This window comes from Cydia fagiglandana, chromosome 6, assembly GCF_963556715.1.
Source record: "Cydia fagiglandana chromosome 6, ilCydFagi1.1, whole genome shotgun sequence".
Lineage (NCBI taxonomy): Eukaryota > Metazoa > Arthropoda > Insecta > Lepidoptera > Tortricidae > Cydia > Cydia fagiglandana.
This window is the reverse complement of record NC_085937.1, coordinates 20,364,652-20,376,861: the sequence shown is the minus strand read 5'-3', so window position 1 is coordinate 20,376,861 and position 12,210 is coordinate 20,364,652. Positions and strand designations below refer to the sequence as shown.

Here is a 12,210-nt window from a genome sequence, read left to right as displayed (position 1 = left end):
CGACTAGTAAAGGGGTTAATGCACGGTTTGATCACGATACTTAGCCGTTATATCACACTAATGCACGTTTCGAAGCAACGTTCTGCGGTAACCACCGTGTGTGAGTGAGACAGCACTATACACGTATATAGCGAATGTCCTACTCGCACATCTAATGTGAAGACCGCCTTTGGGCCAATATTGGCGAGCTGACTAGCTGTGACCATAGGAATCGAGGAGAGTATAAAAATCAGCTTTTTCAAAATAAACTTTATCCTTACACATTAAGGTATAGATTTGCAAGTAAAATAAGGACGCTAACTACGAAGGATTTCGTACATCGACCCACCATTTCCTATCCTACTATCCGTCAATCAAACTGACGACCGAGGTTTTATAACTGTCTCTCTCTTAGTCTTGGCATGACCACGTATGCATGAATGAGAAGTTTTACGACACCCGTCGTTAGTTTGGTTGAGCGATAGTATAATTATATTACCGTCCCGCCGATAATGCCGGCGGTCAATGCCACAGTGAGAGCGGGACAGCAATATAATAATGCGCGTGTGATAGACATAGGAAATAGCGGGTCAATGTACGAAATTCCTTGTGAATAGTACTTACTTTAGTGCCATAGATTATACGGCTAAATACAGAGCGAATATGTATTAATAGGTACATTTAAATTTAAATTCTAAAATACTACAATTGATTTAGCAGGACCAATTTTCTACATAATATGTAAAATAACGTCATGCCTCGATTCCTGGATAAAAAGTGGTCTCAATTTTTGTATGTTTATGTACCCATTTAGACTCCGTTAGCATATTTAGAATACGCCTAAGACGGATTTTGAGTTTGGACTGTGACCAAGTGCGATTTCGCGAGGGAATAAAAATTATTTCGTATGAACTATGTACTTACTGATTTTTTAAATTTCTTTGAATGTTATCTTGAATGTTAAGCTTTTGAAGGAAATACAACTTCATAAGAAGTTGGTTTTTAATTATTGAAATATTGCATTTATAAATGAGTAGGTAGGTAAGATTACAATAGCAGCTTGAAAACGTCAAATTAATCAAATTATATACAATTAACGACATAATATATATAACAACAAATAAAGTCTAAAAACCTCACTCCAGAGGAAGCAGTTACACAATACACAAATCAAAAGAAAAAAGTATTTTATTTTACTATATTAAATTCAACCGTAAAAAAAAACAACTTGTCCAATAAAAATAAAAACTATATTTTTAATACTCAGTTGATACGAAATATTTCTATTCACCTCGCGTCCCTTGAAATTACGGCAAATGTTACGAATAATTACCTATATAACACTTACATACAAAGACTTGACTCCATTCGTATTAAAAATACACAATTCGGCGATACAAAATCTCTTCATAAGACCCTATTATACTATACTCGAACGGCTTTTACACTGAGAACTTTTGAAATAAAACATTATAACATTAATAATGGTTATATAATGCAAAAAAAAACAAAAAAAAAATAGAAACTGTTCCTTTCTGGAGGACAACATGTCGTACCTTGAATTAAATTTGTAAATTTTATGGTTTTGTAACTTAGTAACTACGGCTCCGTACAATTTTCGGTAACTTTGGCTGTCAAAAGTTGACGTTACAATTCAAATTGGTGGTGGTATCTGGTAAAGTCCAATAGCGCCATCTATTCAAATTTCATACTGTATGGCAAGTTTTTTAGACTTTACAGCACTTCTACAACCAATAGCTCTTTTGCTTTAATTTTTTTATTATGTCAACTCCAAACGGGTAATGGGACGGTGTGATAAAAATAGACTACATACAGGGTGTTACTGGCCTTGGGGCTTTAAATTCAGGGCTCGATTCTACTCGCTAAACTGAGCTACTTTTATTATGGCACCAACCCCGAAATACCGAAAAAAATTTTTACTTGTTCATACATTTTGGCTGATCAGACGTCAACGTTTTCTATGGAAAAGCCAAAAATTTTTCCCCGATTTTAGGGTTGGTCCCATAATAAAAGTTACTCAGTTTAGCGAGTAAAACCAAGCCCTGGAATTAAAGCCCCATGGTCAGACACATACTGCATAACTAGCCAACAGTGTAAAAACCCTTCGACTATCTAAATGAATACGGCGTAATTACACTAAGCGAGTACGTTTAACAACGTCTAGTATGCACAACCACAAATTGCTTCTTTTAAACAAACTCTCAATCTATAGGAGAGAAAGCTAGATATACTATAGATTTTTGCATTGAAAAAGTCATGGGTAGATGATACAAGTTTTCGCTATTTAATTACATAGTGACAGGACAAGATACTCATGGGTTTCTTAACAAGCTTAATAATCTTACGTCATATCACCATTGATGGTCACCAGTGATGGCAGAAATTGACTAACATTCGTAAGTTGAGATTGAATTTATATTAATTGCTATCGCCGATTGATTTATATTCAATCGTTCATCGCAACTATATGTATCATTTACTGTCAGGATTGACGACTAATTTAATTTTAATTCACAAATAACCGTTTTGCAAGACCGAAGTGATCCCATAAGTGTTCCGTGAACAAAGTTTTCTACGGAACACTAAAAATGACGAAATTAATCTATAGAATCCATTAAGCTGTATGTTTCGAAAGACACCCAGTACGCCAAATCTCTCTTATAGACCATTTGAATAAAAGTAGCAAGTTGCGATTAAGTCATCTCGCCGTACTAACTCGTTAACCTAGGTGCATCGGAAGTATTAAAGAGGATATTTAGCGCCAATGGCAGAGCGGCTCATGATTAAATGACGAAGACATCTGATCCCTGTCCGGTTCTTTTGAAAAATTACCTTCAGGGTCTATTTTTTTTTTTTTGCCGGTTTTTTTTTCGTTACATTTCGATTAAATTTGGTTGGTTTGAAGAGCTTCTTTTGGAAGGAATAAATATGAAATCACATCTAGTCTCGAAAAAAAAATCCGTAGAGTTACGAAATTATCGTACGTTTTCGTAACTCAGAGAAAGATTTTTTTAGCTCATACGGTGAAATCGAGCTTCTATGTATATTGTACTCAATCCACCAAACTAGGTATCGAAAACTGACAAAAATAAAATCGACAACAAAATAAAAATTGCCCCTTTAAGGGTTTGAAATTCAACACCGATCAGAGCTTATAATAGTTATAATATGCCATTATTTTTTAGTGACATAACAAAGACAGGTCACGAAGACGTTCCATTTACAGTTTATAGTGAACTTAACGGCGACAAACGAAGTTGACCTGATTTTTCGAGCGACAATTTTATAATCATTTGTCAACGCAACGTAAACCGAGGTCAATGTAATTATAATAAAATCCCTCGGTTGTCATGATACTAAAATAAGAGTAGAATCCCTTCGCCAGTTAACCAAAAGCCCCGTAGTAAAGCTTAAAGGTGTCTGATATTAAACAGCTAGTGATAACCTAAGTATAACAATAACATTCACACACCAATCCAAAGCGATGTTGGACCACTGTTTCATTTTAACTATGACACTGAAGTAACTATTTGTAGACTTTAAATAAAGTTTACAAATGAGTACCTCTGTCTTTTATACTCACTACTTGATGGAATATTTCTAAAAGCCGATTTCAACTATGAATGAAGATTTTAAACGAACTCTGTAACTTTTTACCTGAGAGTCAAAAATGCAGCGAAGAAATTAGACGTATGGTATTTTCGCTGTCAGGTCTAGATATTGCAAAATGGTTAGAAAGTATGGATCAATCGCTCAGTCTAATTTATGTTTTTCCTAAATTAATCATATGTTGACCTACCAAGTTTCTACTAAGTGAAAATCGGCTGCAAGTGAGAATCTATTGACTAAACTATGAAACAGGATCATGACATTCATGACATGACTAAACAGCACCTCTTGGTTACCCACGGATAACATATACAAACACGCTATACAATAATAGACCTTATAAACATTCCTAAAGGTTTATAATACATTGGTAGGAACACCAGCCTACCTTGGTACCAGCCCAAAAAATCGATCCTTCCGTGGGTTTCGGCAAGTGGTACATTTAGTTGCTTACGACTCGATTTGCTCGCTTCTATATTAGGCATTCTGTTTACGTATCCAAACATTATAAGATAATTTTATATATTCACCAGACACGCCTAGTTTTAGACTATTTTTCTAAGGGGTTGTAAACAAATGACTTTGTTATTATTGCAGATAGTTTCGTAAGAACGAAATTTTGAGGCATGACATCTTAAGTAGCCACTGAAAACATCATGATGTTATACAATTACCTATTGACAATGTTCTTAAATATCTTTTAATAATGTGACAATTGACATATGTCAAGGACAATCACGCGGCTTTTCTCAAGTTCGCCATTTATATGAGATTGTCGTTGTCACTCGTCACAAATTAAATCTGCCATACAGGCATTTTAAGACGTGATACATTGATATTACTTTAAACTAATAGTTTTAAAGCAACAATATGCGTGCCAATTTAACACGAAACTAACCGTTATAGCAGTTGTAAGCGCATTTCACACTAATCGATTTTCGTTAATTTACCCAAGTGGTAAATATGAAAGCAATTTTTAGATCGACTCGTCTGTAAGGGCTCTTTTAGACGGGGCGAGAACACGCATGCGAGTTCCATTATATTGCGGGATTTGATCGGTCGGATGAATTGGACTCAACCAACAGTCCGCAACGTAACTAAAATCGCATGCGAGTTCGCGCGCCCTCTAAATCGGCCCTAATTTTCTTTTCTGCTCGCGCTCCAAAGAAAAAACTACCTCATAGTCGTGACCGGAGCGCGATCATTCACAGAACGGGGACGAAGAGTATAACTCGTAGTTATCTGTGCACTTAACGGTGACAAATAGAATACTACAAAGTATAACCACTCGTATTCTGTGCACCTCCGGTGACAAACGGTGTTGGTTGCGCTGTAGACGGTGTTTGTTGAGTTTGTTGCAGCAGTACCGGGCGAGGCTACCTGGCGCGGGCGCGGGCGCGGGGCGCGGGGCGGGGGCGGCGCGCACTAGCTGGCGAGCTGCGCGCGCGCGCCGAACGAGCTGCGCAGAGACTCCTCCATGAGCCGACACAGCTTGTCGCGGTCGGACTGGAAATCATTCAGTAGAATATAGTAGGATATACGGTTTTATTGCGTCTTCACTTAAAATACCGACCGAAAAACGTTTATCATTGCCATTAATAATTTAGCTATAAGACTAAACATTTGTACACGTATATACGAGCCCCGATGCAATTTATTTCGTCTAGTTCCACGCAAAATTTTTGTTTATTTTAATAAATTTTACACATGAACATAAAATGACCCAGTAATGGGAACCATAATAGCAATGTTTAATGTAGTTTATTTTGATAGTATAATAAAATTGAATGAGACTTTTATTGCTGAAAAAAAGGACTTTTCAAAAACGTTGTCTAAATCATATTGTCCTCTCCTACAGCACTGCTGCATGCATAGGCTCGAAACAAAATTGTCAGTACATTGGCAAAGCCCTATTGCTTTCCCTAGTAATAGCCCTTTTCACATATGTTGTAATCCTACCCGTCAATAAAAAAATAAAAAAACATTATTATTTTCCTTTCAGTACAAACGGTATTGCTTGTATTTAGATTTAGTTATTGCAGAGTATTCCCATATAAAATTAAATTACATTAGTATAAGCATTAAATATTAGTAATTTTTAAACAAAAACATTATTTTAAAACAAACACGAGAACCTCAAAAAATGGTCTCACTAGACGAAAACATGTGCATCGGGGCTCGTATGGTAGATCACATAGTACTGTATCGACTCACTGTCTGCTGTATTAACCTGTATGTTATAACCTGCGTTTCACAAATAAAATATTACTTACTTAGTTCATGTGATTTTCTACTACTGAATGATAAGTACAGAATATTTACTTATCAACTTTAATAAACGTTAATGAATAATAATAAGAATGTTAGGGATGAATGTTGATGGACGGAGAGCGAATGGTAGACGCAAAAAACAATGGATGGATTGTGTGAAAAAGGATATGAGAAAAAAAAGAGTGAATGCTGAGGAGACGAAAGACAGGAGAATGGAAGAGAAAGACATGTTGTGCCGACCTGTGTGTGGGATAAGGGCAGGGGAAAGAAGAGTGTGTCAAGTCGCCTCACCTCATGTATGAAGCCGAGCTGCACGAGCTCGTGCGCGAGCTTGGGCGCGGAGTCGCGGCGCGACACGCAGCAGGTGAGCTGCCGGTTCATCTTGTCGTCCATGCGCAGCAGGATCGTCATCTGGCGGACGGGACAAACATTTAACCGGCTCGCGGGAAGGCCCAAGGCCATATTACAGGGTTCACTAATAAGGCCACACTGATAGCCAGAACACATTGTTCTATAATGGGGTTGGCAACTGTCAAAGGTTTGCATAGATGGCGCCATCATAGCTGGCCCCTTTTTCTATGAGATTTGTCTTAAAGGGCATCCAGGGCATATCATTAAAGTTAAAAAAAATAAAACATTTCTAGGGATTGGCAGGGTAAGCTATGCTGGCGCCATTTGCTAAATACTTCGGCCGGCCAACCCCATTGTTAAGAGATTAAGATCTTGTATCTCGTATGTTCCACAATTAAATTTTAACTTCACTTTAGTCTTCTTTCAACATTGATGGGATAGTGTGCAGACTTGCAGAGACATGTAAAATGTCAGGATGGCCGTGTCGGAGATTATTAATTATGTTCTTTCGATGGTTAGAGTCTTTAAGATTGATGGAAGTATTGTCATCGATCATAAATAACGAACGTCCGATCAGAACGTTTGTTTTTCCCAAATAAATATTTTTTTATTACCGACACGGCCATCCAGACTTCACACATGCCCTCCTTAATAGGTACGTTTATTTGAGCCCGATCGAGTTTATTTGAGGCCGCTACCATGGATTTCGAAAGGCCTGCAAAATGTAACGTAAGGGCCAGATGTCAGGGGGAAGTGTGTGGCGGTCGGGCCATATGTCTCACCAGCAGATCCTGGTCCTGCGCGGAGTCGTCCTGCTGCAGCGGCGGGTGCGGCTTGAGCGAGCACATCATGTTGACGACGCGCCGCGTCTCCACGTCGCGCGGCTCGGGCGACGCGGCGGGCGCGGGGTCCGGCGCCAGCGGGGACGCCGCGCGCCCGTTGCTGCTGCGGTACCCGTACGCCGTCAGCGGGTAGATGCCGTATCTGACAATATCAACACGAGGTCGTTACATTCGTTATCGCGTTACCGAACGCGCCCCTGTGACTGCGCAGTGGCGTTCGCTACAGGACAGCGATCGGCAATCTTTTAGGAGCCAAGAGCGAGGGCCACATAGTGGTCAACGAAGTTGACGCGGGCCGCACTTTGGTAATATTTGTGACTTTAGCAGACAATGTCGTTTGTCAATATTAGGTTGCCGACCGCTGCTATAGGCTGTCCGACGTTTTCGACTAATTTAATGTGTCGAAGCGATGAGAGGCGCATACCGCGCCCGCCTAAAGGAAGATATATTCATTAGCACGACATACATTTTACTTAAGTTTAGTTTAAGCGTTTCTCGAATAAAGTTCCTTCTATTCTATTCCATAGACATGATTCATCACTTAGGTAATTAACGTCTTCCACAAACTTCTCAAATACTGCCTAAAGCTAACACAAATCTCGAAAGTTCAATTGCTCGCCGGACGCACACGAGGTGAACACTTCGCCACTCTTGTAAGATATCGAAGGACGAGGGCATCCTCCGATATCTTTAATTACAAACACTTACTTGACATCCTCGACGAATTTCTCGAGTTTCTCCTGGTGCGGAGGTAGATCTCGAACTGTAATCTCATGTAACTCCCCACCGCGAACACACGTAGCGAGCGCTTCGCCATTCGAACCGACTACCTCATCCGTTATCGTTTCCGATATATTTGCTGGAAAATAACACAAAAATGTCGTAAAAACGTCAAACAAAAAGTATCTTTCGACCTGCAATAAAAATGCGTAGTTTAAAATTCATATCCATTCATTCCAAAAAGGCAAGCGAGTTAAACCTATAAAATATTCTTAACGGTTAAGAAATTTCAGACAAGGGAAAGGTATCCAAACTTCACTTTTGCTAAAATCCGATGACTCCTGTTGTTGCCTACCAGTTTACGTACCTGAGGTGTTGACGAGTGTGTGTGCAGCCAGTAGCTTCAGTGAGTGAACTTCGAAGAGTAGCGGGTGGAAGAGGAGTTCACGCGCCGTTGGCCTCTGTGCTGGGTCCTTGTTTATACACCTGCAAGAAGATAATGAATACAAAATCTGCCATGCTACCGCTGGAGAAAGGCTCAGATCCTCAGATAAACGGTCCGAGAACTCAAACCAATCCAACCTCTTCGCGTTATCCCGGCATTGTGCATGTGCAGGCTCATGGGAGCCTGGGGTCCGCTTGACAACTAATCCCATGATTTGACACTAGTTTTTACGAAAGCGACTGCCATCTGACCTTCCAACCCAGAGGGGATACTAGGCATTATTGGTATTAGTCCGGTTTCCTCACAATATTTTCCTTCTCCAACCAATCCAACCGATCGATGAAATTCCACAAAGAAACGGAAGACACACGCGAGTTCTCTGGCAGTCTGGTCCGGCAGTGGTAGTGGGAGTGGTGGCAGCTGGCCTTTAGAGGCTGTTCTCATCTTTATCACAACATCTGGCAATACTTGGTCTATATTTAGTATTCAAAGTTCATTCATTTGTTTTCGCGATGGTCTGAAATTCTTAAAACAAATTTGTGGAAAGTAGTGTCCGACCGAAGGTTCGGTTTCGGTTTCGGTTTCGGCCAGTTTCGGCCAAAAAATCATGTTTCGGCTGTAGTTTCGGTTTCGGCCAAAAAACGGCCGAACCTTTCGGCCGGGCCGAAACTTACGAAATGGTACTTCTGAATAAGACCAACAGTTGGGGAATAAGTAGAACAACAATATTAATACCTCAGTAGCGTGCCTAGGGTTTTGGAGTAGGGCAAGCCGAAAGATATGTTTTCGTAATAACTGTCCAATCTTCACTCTTCGGGGTCAAATGCATCTGCTAGCGTGACGAGGCGAGCTAATCATAGCGCACGTCTGCTACGGAATGAATAATGTCATTTTGTATTTTGTTAGACAAATAGCTCGAGCTTGGTTTGTCGCTTTGAACATGTTTTTCTAGAACGCCGTCATATTTTGATAGCAACGATACAAGTTCCAAAAAATTGCCCCTATTTAATGAAGTGTTTGACTCATCGTGTCCTCTAAAAGGAAGTTCTTGCTGTGCTAAATGGCACACAATATCGACTAACCTCTGAAAAACACTACGATTGTTGTCAACACGTATGTTATGTTTTGATATTTCTTCTGATAATTGTCGCGACAAAGAGGCCTCGATCCTTTGTTTCCCAAAATTGCTAAAAGAAATCACTGCACACATATGTTTACCGGAATTCATGTGCCTCTTTATTGCTCCAGATAAATTATTTAAATCGTTATAGCCAGAAGTATTCCAAACGTTAATATCGTTCGAAAAAAATATGCAACACCAGCAATACATCTTATTTGTATGGGAACAACCAACAATCCAATGAGTTTTGTAGACGGCCCTACAGAAATTTCTCTTACGCGACTGACTTGACTGAGAAATACACAAGTCGGGTGTTGGTTTTGCCGCGGAAATTAGGTCCCGTTTTTCGACAAAGGTCAAAGACTTTACCTTGTTTTGGTTGACTAAAACGTGGACGCATTTCAAACCGTCACAAGGAACCACTTCTTGATCCATTGTTAACACTTATTAAACTAAGCGCCACAACGATGAACAAATTCACATTCACTATTTAATCAAATTCACTTAAACAAACTTTCGTTACTTTCGACTCGACCACTGACTCGGCTCAACTAAATAATAATACACTTGAAGTAAACGCGAACGCGCGCTGTGCGAACTTATGCAGCTAACTTCACACAAAATCCAAGCATAAATCGTCTTATAAAATTGCTATACATACCAACAAATAGTTACATCGTTCTTTGACGGTTTGTAGGCTGATAGTGCCCAGAGCGGGACGGAAAAGCAAGCACGGTTGCAAGCCAACGAGTGCGAGTTCGAGCAGGATAGCTAGAACATCCTCCGCCTGATTTAGTTCGCGCGGACGAGGCGCCACGCCGCGGCATAATTTTGCAACACGCTCGTGCCGCGGTTCGAGGCCGCTGTGGCTTGAATTTAATAATACGGGTTCGTTTGGCGCGCGATTTTCAAAATAATCTTTATTGATCTTATCACTACGTAATTTCGGTAAGGCAATTAGTTGCCTTAGGGCAAGCCCGGCTTTTGGGCTTGTATGGAAGTCCCGCCACTGTAATACCTACATATTATACTGATACAGAAATTAATTGGTTTATTAAAAAACACAATTCCACTAATGAGGGCGCCACTGGACGGTCGACGCAGACTTAAGAGGCTGTCAATCAATACCTATAACGCACACACTGTCTAATTGTTTCGGAGTGATTTTACCTCAATTTACCTGTGGTTTGTGTTCCACTGTCCTCTACTTCAGCTTAGCCTTTGGCCTCGCTGCGCCATGCTCGGCCTGTGGTCTCGCTTTTTAATACAATGGACATTGGTTGGAGTCTGTGCTCAACTACTTATCCTGAAGCCTGAAGCACAGCTTTGAGTTCGCATGAAAGTTCGCCTCACTGTGAAGATTGGTACCCGGCCTTGCGATAGTGTCAACAAAAAATTTCGCGCTCGCGTTTTTGGTTGACCCTGTATCTACATGTTAACTTGATCCGTGAATAAATAGAGTTAGACCAAGAAAATTCTGCAATGATTTTGATAACATACGCAGTGCAACTATGCAAATGTTATTTATACGTCTTGATTTTATAGAAGTTTAACGTTTCAAATAACACTAGCACTGCGTGTGTTATCAAAATCCTTGCAGAATTATCTTGGTCTAACTCTAGTAATTTTCTTAAAAAACTGCTTTTGTAACATCAATTTCAAGGATATTGGGTGTTGACAGACCCATAATATGTGTATAAAAGGGGTTTTATGACATTTTTTCAACGATTTTAACAAGTCTACAAAAGTTTCGGTTTCGGTTTCGGCCGAAACTAGAGCCAAAGCCGAACATTCGGTTTCGGTTTCGGTTTCGGCAAAAAAACATGTTTCGGTCGGACACTAGTGGAAAGTCACTGGAAGTTGAGAGAATTAGTGGAAGCTTTTAATACACATTTACCTATAAATAAAGTCCTTCTGCCTCGGCTCCTCCAGCGACTCAACAGTGCGCGCGATATGTTCGTCCGTGACATGACTCCCAGAATCCCCGTTGCCCTGGATCTCTAATGCCGCCGTCTCCAACGCGCACATTCCGAAGGAATATATGTCCATGGCCGGCGTCACCATTTGTGATGCTGTAAAGAAAGAGTTTTGATATTGTTTATTCTGGTGATCTCAAAAGAAGCTGGTCTGTGATTTGTTGCAGAAATATATCTATTACACCTACGTAAAGTTATTGAATTTGTTTTTTGAATGAATTAATGAAATCGTTTATTCACAATGAACATATGGTAAAAATAGGATCTTAATTTAAATACATTGCTTTCCATTATACATTCAGTCAATATAGACATGTGAAAACATTTGTCAGTGATACGAGTATATGTGACGTTCCACGGGAAAAGGTACCTTATGAGGGTTTCTAGTTTCGGAGATATGAAATGTTTTGTAAAGAGGTGAAAAAATGCTCAAATTTTTTTTATTGTGTGATCTGAAACCTTAATGCGTAACGTTTGTTTACCTGTTTTTATTTTTGTTATAAGTTAGTTATAAGCCTAGTAATGTCGTCTCAGAGTTTAGTACAAAAGGTACCTTATGGAAAAAGGTTGAAAATTCCCAAAAAAACTAGTCAATACGGGAAAAGAAGTTTGGTAGAGAACTGTATTAGCATTCCGCAAAACTAATTTGATAATTTCAGTTCTGGTTGGGGCGCCTAGCAAATATGATAACCGTACATCGACCGACATTACAAATCCAAGTAGCCTGCTATTATACCAAAGTTACTCTCGTCAAGTCTTTCTTAACTAGAATAATCTTCATTTGGTTTGGTCGCATGCAATAAATCAGCCATTGGTTTGCTGAAAAATGCCAATACCCGACGCATTACCTTATGGAATATCTGAGGTCATTGAACC

The 12,210-nt window shown here is 39.7% G+C and overlaps 1 protein-coding gene across 1 annotated transcript in view; it reads right to left on the bottom strand.

Annotated features, from left to right (window-relative positions):
• Nucleotides 1-5,003: 5,003 nt before the first annotated feature.
• Nucleotides 5,004-12,210, bottom strand: part of LOC134665456 (nuclear receptor-binding protein homolog) — a 51,620-nt gene continuing 44,413 nt past the window's right edge. Inside the window, exons 5-10 of the mRNA XM_063522431.1 lie at nt 11,256-11,430; nt 8,161-8,279; nt 7,782-7,932; nt 7,014-7,215; nt 6,172-6,291; nt 5,004-5,115 (exon numbers count right to left, since the gene is read on the bottom strand). Of these exons, the coding sequence (XP_063378501.1) occupies nt 5,035-5,115; nt 6,172-6,291; nt 7,014-7,215; nt 7,782-7,932; nt 8,161-8,279; nt 11,256-11,430 (848 nt within the window). The 3' untranslated portion in view covers nt 5,004-5,034. The remainder of the gene's footprint in view (nt 5,116-6,171; nt 6,292-7,013; nt 7,216-7,781; nt 7,933-8,160; nt 8,280-11,255; nt 11,431-12,210) is intronic.